This window comes from Lactuca virosa, chromosome 1, assembly GCF_052849685.1.
Source record: "Lactuca virosa cultivar CGN04683 chromosome 1, Lactuca_virosa_CGN04683_v6, whole genome shotgun sequence".
Lineage (NCBI taxonomy): Eukaryota > Viridiplantae > Streptophyta > Magnoliopsida > Asterales > Asteraceae > Lactuca > Lactuca virosa.
Window position 1 is genome coordinate 202,418,771 of NC_136426.1, and position 16,914 is coordinate 202,435,684.

Sequence of the window (16,914 nt, forward strand, 5' to 3'; positions counted from 1 at the left end):
AGAGACAGATGGAGAGAGAGAGGAGATGGTGATCGATGGTGGTGGTGTTGTTTACAGGAGGGAGGACTGAAAACATTTTTTTTTTCTTTTTTGTTTAATTTAAATAAAAAATATAACAAAATAAAAAAAATAGAAAATGAAATTAAAAAAGGGAAAATCTGTCATTTTAAAAAATTTAAAGTAATTTGGACCAAACTCGCAACAAAATCAAACTTTTGGACCACTGGTGCTAGTCCAAACCTTTTTGGAGCAAAGTGACAATTTTCGACAAACCACAGGGACCATTAGTGCAGTTTAGTCTAAAATAAATCCAGATGGTGAGTTGGCTAGCTTAATAAGAAAAACCTCTTTAATAATTTGGGATGAAGCACCTATGGTCCATAAGCATGCATTTGAAGCTTTAGATCGAACTTTGAAGGATTTATTAAGGTGCAGAAATTCAACCATCTCAAATATTCCATTTGGAGGGAAAGTTATTGTCTTTGGAGGAGATTTTAGACAAATTCTACCTGTTGTTCCAGGTGGCAGTAGACAGAACATTGTAAATGCTTCTTTGAGTTCTTCATATTTATGGAAACATTGCAAAGTCCATAGATTAACAAAAAAATAAGGCTAACTGTTGGAAGGGATCAATCTGATATAGGAAAAATACGAGATTTTGCAAATTGGCTATTGGATATAGGAGAAGGCAAACTTGGTGGTCCGAACGACGGTGAAACGATTATCGATATTCCGGATGATATTATCATTAATGATTCACATGATCCTATAGGTTCCTTAATTGAGTTTGTATATCCTTCAATTTTAGAGAACTATAGCGATACTAATTATTTCCAAGAAAGAGCGATACTTGCTCCAAAAAATGAAGTTGTTCAGGAAATAAACGGCCGTTTGCTTAAGAAGTTTCTAGGAGATGAAGTTGAATATTTAAGTTCAGACAGCATATGTGAATCCGAATTTGTCCATGATCAGTTTGATGCAAATTTATACTCTCCTGATGTATTAAATGGTCTCAAAGTATCCGGTTTACCAAATCATAAGTTAGTTTTAAAAATTGGTGTTCCAGTAATGTTACTGAGAAATATTGATAAGAAAAACGGCTTATGTAATGGCACAAGACTACAGGTGTTATCATTGGGAAAACGTGTTATTGAGGCACGTATAATAACTGGAACTAATATTGGAAACCGGACTTTTATTCCAAGAATTTCTTTAACTCCATCAGAAAAAAAGATTCCCTTCAAATTCACAAGAAGACAGTTTCCTTTGGCGGTATGTTTTGCAATGACTATTAATAAAAGTCAAGGACAATCGTTATCAAAGGTTGGTTTGTTTCTCAAAGATCCAGTTTTTTCACATGGACAATTGTATATTGCCTTATCTAGAGTTCAAAGCAGAGAGAGATTAAAATTATTAATTTTAGATAAAGATGGCAAACTCATAAATAAAACTTCCAATGTTGTTTATAAGGAAGTTTTTTGAAATTTGTAGTCAACTTTTTTTGTAGCATATTTTATACATTTTTAGCAAATCAAACTTAATCAATCATATTACTTTATTTATTTATAATTATGTTTTTTTTATGTTAATTTCATTACACACATTGGTAATGCATCATCTGCATATGTCCAACAAGAATCATGCACCAAAAATAAGGGTTTTCAAAAATCTTCATTTCTAATTAAATACTTCCAATTTAGTTTGTAATTAAATACTTACAAATAACAAATTTATTGAAAAATGCAATATTACAATTCATAAGTTATCAAAATTAATGAAATATTATTTTATTAAATAATTAATTTGTAAATTCAATTCAAAATCAACACCCGTGGGTTCCACGGGTTTTAATCTAGTTTTTTATATAATGGAGAATTGTATGGTGTAATGTTATTTAGGGTTAAGCGATTAGATAAGCAGACGAATAACTTACAAAAAAAATGAATATACAATCAATTTAGTTAATTTCTTACGCTTTGTCAAATATGGTTTCGTTTTTCTTTAATTTGTTTGGTATTGGTTGTTACTTTTACATTTTGGTATATTTAGTCCTTACAACAAAGTTTTATATTTTGGCAGATTTAGTCTCTACATAACCTTTTGATGTATTTAGTCCCTGCAACAAATGTTACATATTTTGACAGATTCAATCATTGCAACAAAGGTTTTAAATTTTGGCAGATTTACTCCCTGCATTTTTAAATTTATTGAAAAGGTCTCTCTAAAGTTTTTTTCCTTTCAAAAACAGTCCATATGTTTAATATTTTCCTATTTTGGCAGGTATGACCCCTGTGTACAAAACTAATTAAAAAATTTGTTTTCGTAATTTGCAGAAAATATCTTCGTCCTTTACAATTTTGCCACCATATTTTGTGGAGTTGTCGTTTCTACTCCCTGGCTTTGACTAAACTGCTAATCAAATGACTACACGAAAAAATAAACAATAAAAGTAATCTCTAAATATTATTAAAAGAGAATCTCTAAATATTATTAAAAGAGAAACCTTATGACATCATCTAAAACAATCAGAGCCGTTGCAAGTGTTTTCTTTATTGATTTTACACTCTTAGATCAATTTGCTTACGTTACCTTGATCAAACAAGAATTCAACCCATTTGTTTTGAAGCCTTAAGTGGTTCCTTAATGATTTTAATGTTTCCAAAATCAGATTCTGTTACCAATATTAATTTTCATCCGTTATATTAGGAAATTAAATGCAGGAATTGAATGAGAATGATACTTGAATTCTTTCCAAACTTACAACTACAAAATTGGTTCCTTATTAATGTAAACCTTAAATTTAGGTTCTATTTTCATTCAAAAATGTTTTTCAAATATATTATATGTTGAAATCTCAGAAACTATTAATTTTAAACTTCAAAATTTTTGGATATTATTATGAACCAATACATTTTGAAAAATGATATCTTCTATTTTAAGTTTAAAGGGGATTTCAATTGATTACCTGTTAATTTTCATCATATTAACTTATATATATATATATATATATATATATATATATATATATATATATATATATATATATATATATATTTCAAACCTTCTTAATAATCGATTTACAAAAACATTTTGTTATAATTCCTGTGCAGAAAACAAAAGCCAAAAAACTTCAACCTTCCCATTAGTTTGATTAGCCGAATAAGTGTATGTACTTCTTCTCTTAAATACTTTTAATCCCTTTTAATCTGTAATTCTGACACTGTTTTCGAACTTATATGTTTTTACTCATTTGTATGGTTCTTTGTTGAATACTTATAATTTGGATGTATAATGTTGTTTTTGAATTTATATTTTTTTTATATTGTATTTGTTTCTTGGATCCATCTTTTTAATCTGTTACTATGATTCTATTTTCGAAAGAAGTAAACTAAATGTTAAACTTGGATGTTATATATAATGAAATTATGATGTTACATGTGTGTGTATGCCTTTGTAAAAAATCAATAGACAAGACAAGAGAGGACATGACATAATATAATAGACGGGTTGTACAAAAGACATGAACACCCTCATTACAAAGTTTTCTTATGTCTCCGGTAGTAACAAAATCAGAATCAAAAATATACCTTCTCAGCAACTGCTGTGAGCTTTAAAGTTAAATATAAGCAAGCTGTCAAAGATGAAAAGAGGCTCCCGTATTCTTTGTTCAAAAAGAATCGGTACCATACATGGGCAGGTAAGAATGTGCGGTATAGCAGAAGTGTGTACTCAACTAGAGTCAACATTTGACCCTGAAATACCAAAAACGCCCCTCAGAACCATCTGAAAAAAATGAGGTATCCTCAAGGACCAAAAATGTAATCTACTCAAAACCTTATATATATATATATATATATATATATATATATATATATATATATATATATATATATATATAATTTTGCTGCTGTGCTATACTTTCTTTAGTTTTGGTCCAAGGGCAAAATGGTCATTTTAACAAAACTAACAGCGAAGCTGTTAACTTAGGCAATCATAAAAGTTTTATGAAACAGTGAAACAAGGTCCAAAAACTGCAACCTGATTCTTTCAGGGACCAAAACTGAAAAATCAACTAAACATAGGGACCAAATATGTAACTTACTAAAAATAAATGAAAAAACTTTGGTTTATAGTGTATGCCCCCCCCCCCCCCAGATTTGAGGTCATGGTGGTGGATTGAGCTTCATCACTTCTGCCTCTATTTGCTCTTTGCTTTGTAGTAAGAAATGTTCTTTACTACCCGTGGATCATTTCTTGCACGTTCTGGATCCATTGATATAATTCCATGTTGTATTTCAAATTCAATAACAAAAAGTGTAATTAATTAATTTCCCATTGAAGTTAATAAATTATAAATTTATCTCACTTCTTGCCCATCCAGGTTTTCTCATTGCTACAACATCACGAAGTTGATCATATCGCATATTTTCTTAAATAAGAAACAATAATATCAACAAAAAAAGCTATTTAATTTCGTAATAAAGTTGAATTAAAAATAAATAAATAAATAAATAAATAAGAAGAAGAAGAACCATGTATTGCCACCATATTTTCTGTTTGACCTCATCATCATATTCAAATCCTCCCATAATTTGAGGCATTGTGATTAACCAAAATGCATAAATGCTTGGATCTTTCATGCTATCAATAATATGTTGCAACACAAAAACAAATGTTTTGAAGTTTTGAAGTGAGATAATTGTTACAAGAGGAAAAGGGGTAGAATCGTAATTAGCATTTACCTTATAAGGGTAGTCCATTTTTTTCATTCTGTTGTAAGCTTTGCATGGAGGCTCGATAATCTGCAAAGTAAATAAAACTAAGGGGGTGTTTCTTTTTTCCTTCATCAAGCTATGTAGTGAATGACTATATGGATAAAGTATTCTATACATAAAGATTGTAGATAAAGATGGAAAATAAAAAGCAATGGCTTATGAGAAATCAGAAAAAATAAGAACCAAACCTAGGAACCAACATCGAATAAAAAGCCTACTTTTTTTACTTCACAAAAAATCAACATACCTACACACACTCAAAATCGTAGAACGAATTTCATAAAAAAATGTTATTTCATAAAAAAGGAGACTTTAAAAAAGATTGTGGTAAACCAAAGAAGGCATATCAAAATCAACAAAAAAACAAAGATATAAACATAAATGATGCACCTGATAAATGGTTTCTGTCATATTATCCCTAATATCAAAAGAAGCCATCAGTGAATCTTAACATTGTCGATGATAGTGACGTTAACTCAGATTAGGGAAAAAAAGACCAGATATGAGAGAAGAAGTGGAGGGAGATGATTAGCTTCATTGCAGATTAATTTGTGATCCATTATAAATGCGTTCGAAGAATATATGAAATCCGTACAAGGCGTAGTGTATCCGATTTAGCTGTCGTGGCTAAGCAATTTCCACGTGGTAATTGGGTAATCCTTTACTAGGATAGAAAATTTAAACTTTAAACACCAAAATAAGATGATGGAAGGGGCATATCATATTATTACCTTTAAGGTTGTATGCTTCCGTAGTATATCATTAGACTTGTACATGAAAGCAATAATATAAATTGTAACAAAGAGACCTACAAATGATTATGCAAAAAATTATAAAATTACTAAGAAAACTTTTATTTTTGTAAATGAATAGTTTTCTTTCAAATATATGATTACTAAAAATAATGAATCATATTATTAAACAAAGTATGTTCCTATTACGGGTCTCACACCTACAGACATTGCAGTTCTGCCATTTGTTTGATTCATATTTTTCTGCGACAATTGTGAATATTTCACACCTATTTCCTCCTATTTTACTTATTGCTTGTCAATTCAACTTATTAGAGCACTTCAATTCATATGTGCTAGATGGAGTACACTTCAGGCAATAAAAGTAATGTTACACAAGATCACTCATCCATCGTACGTTACTAAATTCTATTTACTTCATTAGTATAATTATACAAAGGTTTTTGATGAATATGTTACATGTTTTATTTTATATAGTTTCTTGTCTATATTTTTTTTTAAATGTTAAATGTTGATTTAATGAATGCAGGTCAAAACGTTGTAAAGGTACAAGAAGAGCAAATTATTAAATATGGGATGATCTTGGCTATGTCAAGCCAAAATAAAATTCTAAAGTAATAAATGCTAAACTCAAAAGGTAAGCACTTGTAGTGCAGAATACATATTATACTTCCCAAATAAATAACCAAAAACTAATCTCATCCCCAAATAAATTACATTTTAACTAACATCAATAAATTATGATTATAGTGTCTTGATTTTTAATTATACATTATAGAGAGTCAGTTAAGTAATGCAAAATTTGCTACAACTGGTCTATGCCTGATATTCGGAGGTACATGTTATACTAATTTGACAAATTTTATTCCTTCCAATAACATTCAATTACATTCCTTACAATTGACACTTCTTGCCATTAACCTTTTATGATCGTTTGGTGTTGTATTCAAGTATCTTCTCAGTTGGTGATTTCCATCTTAAATCGTTTAATAGATCTCCTATTCATCCAATTGTAGGTTATCGGCACCTCCATCTTTTTAACATTCTTATCAATTCGACCCCATTTTATTAATCTCTATTTGAAACTTTTAAGTTTTTTTTTCTGTTTAGGGTTATCCGTTGAACCCATTGAGCCGGTGATGAAGGAATTCAAGCTTTTAACTGCATGCCCTAGTATGTCTCTACGTTATCACACGTTTAAGAAATATGTAACACCCAAAAATTTCAAACCAATTTAAACTTTTAAAACATGTCAAGTTCATCAAAACATTACAACTTTGTTTTCAAAATATTATTTATCAGAGTATTCTCAGAAACATAAACATAATGTGAGGAGCTGTACGATCATGCCTTCGCCTTGCCGCGATCCCCTGATGTACCTGAAACAATAAACTGAAACTGTAAGCCCGAAAGCTTAGTGAGTTACCCCCAAAATACCGATACACATACAGTCCACATAACCATAGTAATAACATATCATAACAAACTGAACCAGCATACAATGGGTCCACAGCTTTACGAGCTGGATTACCCCTGGGCCCTCAGTACGAGTCTGGAATGCCTACCGAGCCCTCAGCTCGTATCTGGATTGCCATCGAGCCCTCAGTACAAGTCTGGAATGCCTACCGGGCCCTCAGTTCATATCTGGAATGCTCTCGAGTCCTCAGTATGAGTCTGGAATGCCTACTGGGCCCTCAGCTCATATCTGGAATGCTCTCGAGTCCTCAGTATGAGTCTGGAATGCCTACCGGGCCCTCAGCTCATATCTGGAATACTCTAGGGTTTGTTGGCTACCGCACGGAGCAGTACAACCTCAACCCATCCCATATAACATGTAACACATAACATAACTACTGAGCATGCAATAATCATATAACATCATAGGTAGCCTACAGATCCACCTAACTGGAATAACCACTATCATGCAACACTGACTCATACTCAACATCCAATACTGCTAGGATAACACATCCAATGGGCCGGCCTTGGTACCTTAGACCCCTTAGTATAGTGAGGATAACTAACCTTGCAACTGTCGTCTGAAACTAGAAAGCTAAACTCCCGGATCACCAGCACGAGCTCCTCCACCTATAGTTACCATAAAACCCTTTTTCATAAATCTCCAAATTACCAGAATATCCTCAGAAGTCAACTGGTCAACCCTTGGTCCAAGTCAAAGTCCACAGTCAAAGTCAACAGTCCATGTTGACTCGACTCATCGAGTGCAGTTCACCAACTCGTCGAGTCCTTCCTGAACTCGAGAAGTCGTGAAATCCTTAATTGGCTCGTCGAGTTCCCCTTTAACTCGCCGAGTTCATACGTGTCCAAGAATTAGGAGAAACCCTAGCCGACTCGCCGAGTCTTCGACCGACTCGCCGAGTTCAAGGCAATCTTGAACGGACTCGCCGAGTTGTTCATTCAACTCGTCGAGTTCATGACCATCTTCGACGGGCTCGCCGAGTTGTTCATCCAACTCGCCGAGTCCTTGCAGACCTTTATCCATGCAGACGCTTTTTAAGCCATGGCAAGGTTCCAGATTACAGATCCAAGCTTCTAGGACATGTTTATCACGTAAAGTCGCAAACTTTACGTGCATGCAAAGCTTTAAGACCCTTAAATGGCAAAACTAAGCTTGCAATGGAGTCTCACACTTGAGGGAAGGCTCCTACTAGCCTAGGCTGATGACTTTATGGATCTAGAGGTCAAAGGGAGTCCAGATCTGAAGTTACAACTTCAGATCTTAGCTTAAACATGGGGAGCCTTTCATAAAACCCGTCCAAAAGAGGTTAAAAGAGAGATGAGCTAAAGGACAGCTTAATACCTTCTAGATAGTGACAACTGATGAATCTCTTAGCTCCCCACGAGTTCCTAGCCTTGATTTCCTTGCTTCCCCAAGTGTTTCCTTCTCCAAAGTTCCTCCTCCAAGCTTGAACACACCAAAGAACACATACACACACGATTTAGGGTTTGAGAGGGACAAGGGGCAGTAAAGGGGAGGTTGGGGGAGGCCAATGATCCTTTAAATAGGGTGCAAAACCCCGAGATTTAGGGTTTCCTCTGCCAGCTCCTACTCATCGAGTCCCTTCTTGGACTCGGCGAATAGGTCATTAAAATACGTGGACCAACCCGCTGCTACTCGACGAGTAGGGCAACCAACTCGTCGAGTAGCGCTTGAAATCAAAAACTCACACATTAAATCAATGCCTGAGAATCGGGGCATTACAATTCTCCCCCACTTGAACTAGACTTCGTCCTCGAAGTCTGATGCATCGAATAACTTCGGGTAATGCTCCCGCATTTCAGCCTCCGTCTCCCACGTCCACTCGGACCCCCTCCGATGCTCCCACTGTACTTTCACCAAAGGTATCTCCTTATTCCTCAGAATCTTCATCTTTTTCTCCAGTATGGCCACAGGCCTCTCTACGTAATTCAGGCGTCCATCAACCTGAATATCATCCAGCGGCACCACCTCGTCTCGATCCATAATGCACTTTCGCAGCTGCGAAACGTGGAAAGTGCTATGTATCCGACTAAGCTCCTCCGGCAGCTCTAGCCTGTAAGCCACCTTGCCAACCCTGGCAATGATCCTGAACGGCCCAATATATCGGGGACCCAATTTTTCCCTCTTCCTGAAGCGGATCACGCCTTTCCAAGGCGAGACCTTCAGGAGTACCATGTCACCGACCTGAAATTCTAACTCGGAGCGGCGCCGGTCGGCGTAACTCTTCTGCTGACTCTGAGCGGTCTGTAGTCGCTGCCTAATATGCTGAATCTTCTCGGTAGTCTGCAAGACCACCTCAATCCACCCATGACCCTGTAACCAACCTCACCCCAACAAACTGGGGTACGACATCTCCGCCCATACAACAGCTCGAATGGCGGGGCGCGAAGGCTAGAATGATAGCTGTTGTTGTAGGCGAACTCCGCAAGCGGTAGGTGAGAATCCCAACTCCCACCGAAATCAATGACACACGCCCTCAACATGTCCTCGAGGGTCTGAATAGTCCGCTCGCTCTGGCCGTCTGTCTGCGGGTGGAATGCTGTGCTGAAGTGCAACCGCGTGCCCAACTCCTCATGGAACTTTTGCCAGAAGCGGGAGGTAAACCTGACATCCCGATCAGAGACAATGGAAACGGGAACCCCATGGCGAGACACGATCTCACGAACGTATACTTCGGCCAATTTCTCGGCCGATGAGCTCTCCCGTATAGCCAAGAAATGGGCACTCTTGGTCAATCGATCCACGATGACCCATATAGCATCAAACCCCTTCGCCGTCCTCGGCAACTTGGTAATAAAATCCATCGTGATATGTTCCCATTTCCACATGGGAATCTCCAGGGGCTGCAGCTTGCCATGCGGCTTCTGATGTTCAGCCTTGACCATCCTACAGGTCAAGCACCTCTCGACGTACCAAGCGATTTCTCGCTTCATGCACGGCCACCAATAGCTCAAACTAAAATCCCGATACATCTTGGTGGCCCCCGGGTGAATAGAGAAATAAGACTTATGAGCCTCCTCCATAAACGTCTGCCTAACCCCACCAGACATCGGAACCCAAATCCGACCGCATCGGGTCAATAGTCCCCGACTATCCTGCACGAACCGGGTATTCTCACCCTTGATCCTCTCCAGCTTCCAATTCTCCGGTCGCATGCCCTCTACCTGGGCATCTCTGATCAAACTCACAAGCGGAGAATCCACTGCTATCCTCATACATACCGCAGGGGTGGAAGACCCAGCTGACTTGCGGCTCAAAGCATCCGCAACCACATTCGATTTACCAGAGTGGTAAAGGATCTCGCAATCGTAGTCCTTGACTACATCCAGCCACCTGCGCTGCCTCATGTTCAGCTTTAGCTGATCCATGATATGTCTCAAGCTCTTGTGATCCGTGTAAATGGTATAGCGGACCCCATAGAGGTAATGTCTCCATATCTTGAGGGCGAACATCACCGCCCCCAGCTCCAAGTCATACGTAGGGTATCTCGTCTCATGTAGCTTCAGCTGCCGTGATGCGTAGGCTATCACTCGTCCTCTCTGCATGAGGACCGCCCCTAAACCTGTGATGGATGCATCACAGAACACCACAAAATCCTCGAATCCTTCCGGAAGAGTCAAGACTGGTGCCTCACACAAACCCTGACGGTGGGTCTCAAACGCTCTCCGCTGCTCGGGGCCTCACCGGAAATCCACCCCCTTCCTCGTCAGACGAGTGAGGGGCACTGCAATCTTGGAGAAATCTCGTATGAACCTCCGGTAGTACCCTGCCAATCCCAGAAAACTCCTAATATCTGAGGGAGATTTCGGAATCTCCCACTGCATAACCGCCTCGATTTTGGCCGAATCGACCAAAATCCCCTCCTGGTTAACGAGATGTCCGAGGAACTGGGCCTCTCGTAACCAAAACTCACACTTCGAGAACTTGGCGTACAGCCGTTCTCGTCTCAGAACTCCCAACAGCTCTCGCAGATGCTCCTCATGCTGCTCTCGGGTCTTGGAATACACCAAGATATCGTCTATGAACACAATAACCGAACGATCGAGCATCGGCCTGCAAACCCGATTCATCAGGTCCATAAACACTGCTGGCGCGTTGGTGAGCCCAAACGGCATCACCACGAACTCGTAATGTCCATAACGAGTTTGGAATGCGGTCTTCTCTACGTCCTCCTCTCTGACCCTGACCTGATGATACCCACACCTCAAGTCTATCTTGGAAAACCAAGATGCGCCCTGCAACTGATCGAAGAGATCGTCTATCCTTGGGAGTGGGTAACGATCTTCACCGTTAACTTATTCAACTCCCGGTAATCAATGCACATCCGGTGCGAACCGTCCTTCTTCCGGAAAAAAAGAATCGGCGCTCCCCATGGGGAACTACTAGGTCGAATGAACTGCTTGCCCAGCAATTCCTGCAGCTGTGACGACAGCTCCTGCATCTCTGGTGGTGCCAATCGGTACGGCGCCTTAGCGATAGGGGCCGCACCTGGCACCAGGTCGATCCTGAACTCGACCTGCCTCTCCGGAGGTATTCCTGGCAACTCCTCCGGAAACACATCTGCAAACTCCCTGACCACCGATACATCGGAAACCGAAATCTGATCCCTGACTCGCGTATCTACCACACACGCTAGATAACCCGCACACCCGTGCTGAATGTACTGCCGGGCCCTGGCAGCTGAGCAAAACCCTGATCCCACTCTGGTGCCCTCGCCATATACAATCAGTTCTCCCCCACTTGGGGTTCGAACTACCACTTACTGGCCCTCGCAATCAATCATAGCACCGAACCGACTGAGCCAATCCATGCCTACAATCACGCACACCTCTCCCATGGGGATCGGAATCAAATCTATCGGAAATGACACCCCGAAAATCTCCAAGTCACACCCTCGATAAACTGAAGAAGCAGAAACCCCGTGTTCGTTGGCGATAGAAACTCACAACGGACACTCTAGCTCGCCTACTGGCACTCTGAACTCCCTACTAAAAGTCTGAGATACAAAAGACCGACTTGCCCCCGAGTCGAACAAAACCAAAGCAGGCAAGGAGTTCACTAGAAACGTACCAGCAACCACATCCGATACTGCCTTGGCCTCCTCGGCCGTAAGCTGAAATGCGCGTCCGTGAGCCTTCGGAGGCTCTGCTCTACCCTGCCTCCCATCGGTAATCCTCAACGTAGCTGGCGCAGGAGCCTGTGTCGGCTTGACGGCAAGTAGTGGACAGTTGGCCCTCATGTGACCAACCTGATCGTAGTGATAGCATAACAGCATACCCTGAACTGGGGCGGCCTGGCGACAGTCCTTCGCGTAATGCCCCTCCTTGCCACACCTGTGGCACCTACTACCAACTCGACACACACCAGAATGACCCTTGCCACACTTCCCACAAGTATGGCTCTGCTGACCCCCGGTCCTAGTATCAGCGGTCTTAGACCGCTTTGGCGCCGGCTGAGAATGTGTCGGGGCCTGCCGCTGCTCTCTCAACTGCTGCTCAATCTCCAACTCACGCCGTCTAGCGGCCTCCTATAACTCCAGAAGAGTATCACATCGTTGGGTAGACACAAACTGACGAATATCCGTCTTGAGCATGTTCAGATAACGGGTCATCTGAGCCTGATCTGAAGCAAACTCCAGGCAAAACATCGCCCTCTCAGTGAACATCCGGGTGATCTCTGTCACCGACTCCCCATCCTGTCTCAAACTCAGAAACTCCTATGCCAAACGTTCCCGCTCAATCCGTGGAATGTAGCGGGCGCGGAACATGTCCCTGAACTGCTCCCAAGTAACAGCAGTTCTCCGATCATCAGTGTACGACCCAGTCGCAAGTCTCCACCAGTCCTTGGCCCCAGACCTAAGCAGGTTCAGAGCACACCTGACCTTCTCGTCAGCAGGACACGAGCAGGTGAAGAAACACCCCTCCACATCCGAAATCCATCTCATAGCCTTGATGGGATCCTGCGTCCCATCAAAAGTAGGGGGCTTCATGTTATCGAAGTCCCTGTACTGAAAAACTCTACCAACTCCTCCCCCTGCCGCTGATACAGCTGATGCAGCTGCTGCGGCGGCTGTCTCTTCAAGGGCTGCGTAGCGCTCATCAAAATACTCCACCATGGCGGTCTTAATCGACCCGAACATCTCCGGTAACTGATCCCGGAATGCAGCAACAACCTCATCATGCAGGATCTCACGAATCCTGGCATCCAACTCCTCTGTACCCATCTGCACCACCGGCTCAGGTGCTGTCGGCCCCTCCTAGCCTCTGTCCCCTGATCCTGATCCCGAACCGGATCCAGTCACGAAGCGCCTCGTCATCACCATTCTGAAACATACCACAAGATATCAGATAATCCATACAAATAACTGGGAGCCAACTCCCTACTAACCCTAGGGGTTGTGACTTCCTTGCTGCGCGTATGGGTCCTGTGTTTTCAGTAGTATGGGCCCCTACTACCTTCCACACCTACCCACATTTGTCTCAAGTATCACCACAACGCCCTAACTGAATACACAACATGGCGAGCGCTCAATCCTCACTCCTAGAGGAATGCTAAATATTTCATAAATAGCCTACCAGCCTCTCACATAACCCACCTATCCCTGAAACTTTCACCAACCCTGCATGTAACATACACGTTTTAAAATCGTGTTATGTAATTTGAAAAGTTAAAAATATTATGAAATATTATGTGAAATTGAGTGTTGAGTTCTAACAGATAGTTTTTACTAGAAATGAAGTAAAACTATATTTAGAATCACTCATAAAATATTGGAAGTCTTATGAGATTCCAATTAAAAGCCAATTAGTGAAATTTAGCGAAAATATAAAATTTGAAATAAGTAAAATTTTATTATTGAAACTTATAGATAATCTCATTAGAAACACGTAGGTGAAAACCTCATCGAAATCCGAGTTATAACGAAGAAGTTATGACCAATCGAAGATCCGCGATAAAACCGGCACGGTGCCGAATGGCGTAAAAAGTGAGTTTTTGATAAACTATTTTTTAGCCTTAGTAATCTAAATGAAAGTCGTAGTATTCGTTAAACCAAGAAGTTCGATAAAAAGAACGCCAAAATCTGACTTCGTATGAGGAAGTTATGATTTTTACAAGTTTCAGCTTAGCAGTAGACAGCTAAAAACTCGAATTTTTGATCGAGTGATTTTTTGCCAACACAACCTAAACGAGAATTGAAGGTCTCGTCATTAGTAGTACAACGGTAAAAAGTCTGACGAAAACGGACGTCGGATGAAGAAGTTATGAATTTTTAACGGATTTACCAGTCCCGGTCTGTTAAAAATAATAATATAAAAATAAATTCAAAATTTTCCAACGAAGTCTAAACAAAAGTTGTAGAGCATAATTTTATCTACGCGTGCATATAAAGAACGTCAAAAACAGAGCCCGTATGAGAAAGTTATGGATTTTACAAGATTCGACACATTTTCATTTAATTTTCGCATGAATAGTGTTGATCCACGTGGCATCTTCTGATTGGACCGCAGCCTCGCGTGGCACCCTCTGATTGGTCCGAGGTCGTCACCCTCTTTCCCCATTGGACCGAAGCTCGGTCCACTCAGGAGCTTCCATCTGTCCGAAGTTGAGGACACGTCTGATGAGCTGGTACCTCGCATGCGCGCCCCGTGTCACCTTCCGAGCCTCGCACGTGGACTCCTCGCAGGTGCGATGTCTGGCCTCCGAACCGAGCTCCTGCTGCCGCGTGGCCTTCGCAGCTGCTGACCCTCTTAGCCTCGGATCCGAAGCTCCGGATCTCCTCCCCTATAAATAGATCTCTTGCGAGATTACCCGGGGAAAATGGGAAAATTGCCATTTTCACCCCCTTTTTCCATATTTCTATTATTTTGTCATTCCCCGAACCCCCCGGGATTATTTTCAACGCCCGAAACACGCCCTGAAGTGCCCGGAGACCCGGAAAAAATATCTTTTCGGTTTTGAAGTCCTACCTTCGCAAGGCCCGGTTTTCAAGAAAACTCCCGGTTTTCAACGACGAAAGTCATATTTAGAGCCGAAGTGCTGCCCAAATTATTATTTTGACCCCCGGTTAATTCAAGGTGAGCTTAATATATAGGAACAATTGTATGTTATGTCTTATATGTGCTATGTTCTTTTCCATGTTATCATCTCGAGTTGTTGTTTCCGCTATTTTTATAGCAAGGTTGTACCTCTGACTCGAAGTGTATGACATGGGCATCACTTGGGTATTGGTATGAACCGTTGAACATGAAGTGTATGACATAGGCATCACTTTGGCTTCGGTAGTATACTAAGATAAGGCTTAAAGCCTGGATATTCTAGCACAATGATATTCCTGAGTATTTTTCGTGCTATATTTATTCGTTATTCTTTTTAATAGCAAAAGAAATACCTTTGACCATGTGATCAGTGAAAGGACTTAGATTCATATTGGTACTGGTATGTAGCCTCTGGCCATGTAGAACATGTCTCCGTAAGAGAATGATTTCTATTCTATGGCATTGGCAGAAGGTTAGAAAGGGCTGTAAGCCTGAAATCTACCAAAAGGTTAATCCGAAGTTATATGTCTTCTGTGCCATTTGGGCCAAAGCGTTATTGATGTATATCAAGTATGGAAATTGTTATGTCTCAATGATTGTATATCTTTGAATCAAATCAGTAATTGTTAGGGAAAGCTTATCACATTATGCCTTTGTTGTTCCTTGCTCCTATTTGCTTCTGCCATATTGGTATATATATGGCATAACGTTATATTGTATCTATTATTGAACTCACTAAGCGTTATCGCTTACCCCTCTCAATGTTTAACAAATTTTGCAGGAGATAAGTAACCAATGTAGTCATATACTGTTGAAATATTTAGAATAGTTTGTAATAAGTACTTTTGTACTTCAGTTTATGTTCGTATAGAATTACAATATCCTGGGTAGTTATGTAAAATCTTAAAACATAGTCCGTTTGTATCCAATCTTTTGTAATGACTTTATCAATGTAAAAATATTGTTTTATGAATATGCATGTAGCATGTTTTGGAGTAACTATATTGTCAAGTATGAAAGTTTGGGTCTTTCAGAAATATAAAAGTATAGAAAGGGGTCCTTTCAATGCAGCACTAGTGTATGCTAGCCATACATAATGCTGGACCCTATAGACTTTCGAATATCCAACCCTACCCTAAGCTCCCAATCAAACAAGAACAGAACATAAGGCTAAATCAAACATTCTCAGGCTATAAGATCTTAATTATGTATAACCATAATGCATACACTGAGCAACTACAGTAATGATGTCAATTTCATATAAGGAAAACCCTAGCCTAGCAGGCATCATATAATCAGGCAATTCTATCATGCAATTCCTGAAGATTCCTAGCCTCCCTCTAGCATGCTGTTCTAACATATCACATAATCAAATAACTGTATGGTATTTTGGGGTCTACTTACTCGCTCCGGCTGATCGTACACCCTACATCCTCCTTTACTTATTTTGAAAACCATTTAAAACCATTTTGAAAATCTTTTCTTGATTTGAGACTGGATTCACACGAATGTTCCTCCAATTCACTCAAACCAAGGCTCTGATACCAACTTGTAACACCCAAAAATTTCAAACCAATTTAAACTTTTAAAACATGTCAAGTTCATCAAAACATTACAACTTTGTTTTCAAAATATTATTTATCAGAGTATTCCCAGAAACATAAACATAATGTGAGGAGTTGTATGATCATGCCTTCGCCTTGCCGCGATCCCCTGATGTACCTGAAACAATAAACTGAAACTGTAAGCCCGAAATCTTAGTGAGTTACCCCCAAAATACCGATACACATACAGTCCACATAACCATATTAGTAATAACATATCATAACAATCTGAAGCAGCATATAATG

General features: G+C 39.8%; 1 protein-coding gene across 1 annotated transcript; it reads left to right on the forward strand.

The window, feature by feature from the left end:
* Positions 1-373: 373 nt before the first annotated feature.
* LOC145126570 (uncharacterized) lies at positions 374-13,923 on the forward strand. Its single transcript, XM_079061913.1, has 6 exons — positions 374-557; positions 644-1,367; positions 6,057-6,073; positions 6,306-6,362; positions 6,638-6,735; positions 13,897-13,923. The coding sequence occupies exons 1-6, from the start codon at positions 374-376 to the stop codon at positions 13,921-13,923; spliced, it is 1,107 nt and encodes a 368-aa protein (XP_078918039.1).
* Positions 13,924-16,914: the final 2,991 nt, after the last annotated feature.

Excerpts from the sequence above, each read along its gene's own strand:
- LOC145126570 (XM_079061913.1), top strand. The coding sequence starts at position 374 with ATGGTCCATAAGCATGCATTTGAAGCTTTAGATCGAACTTTGAAGGAT. Across the intron at positions 6,363-6,637 it reads TCTATGCCTGATATTCGGAG|GGTTATCCGTTGAACCCATT; the intron begins GTACATGTTATA and ends TTTTCTGTTTAG. Across the intron at positions 6,736-13,896 it reads ATCACACGTTTAAGAAATAT|ATAATCTCATTAGAAACACG; the intron begins GTAACACCCAAA and ends TGAAACTTATAG.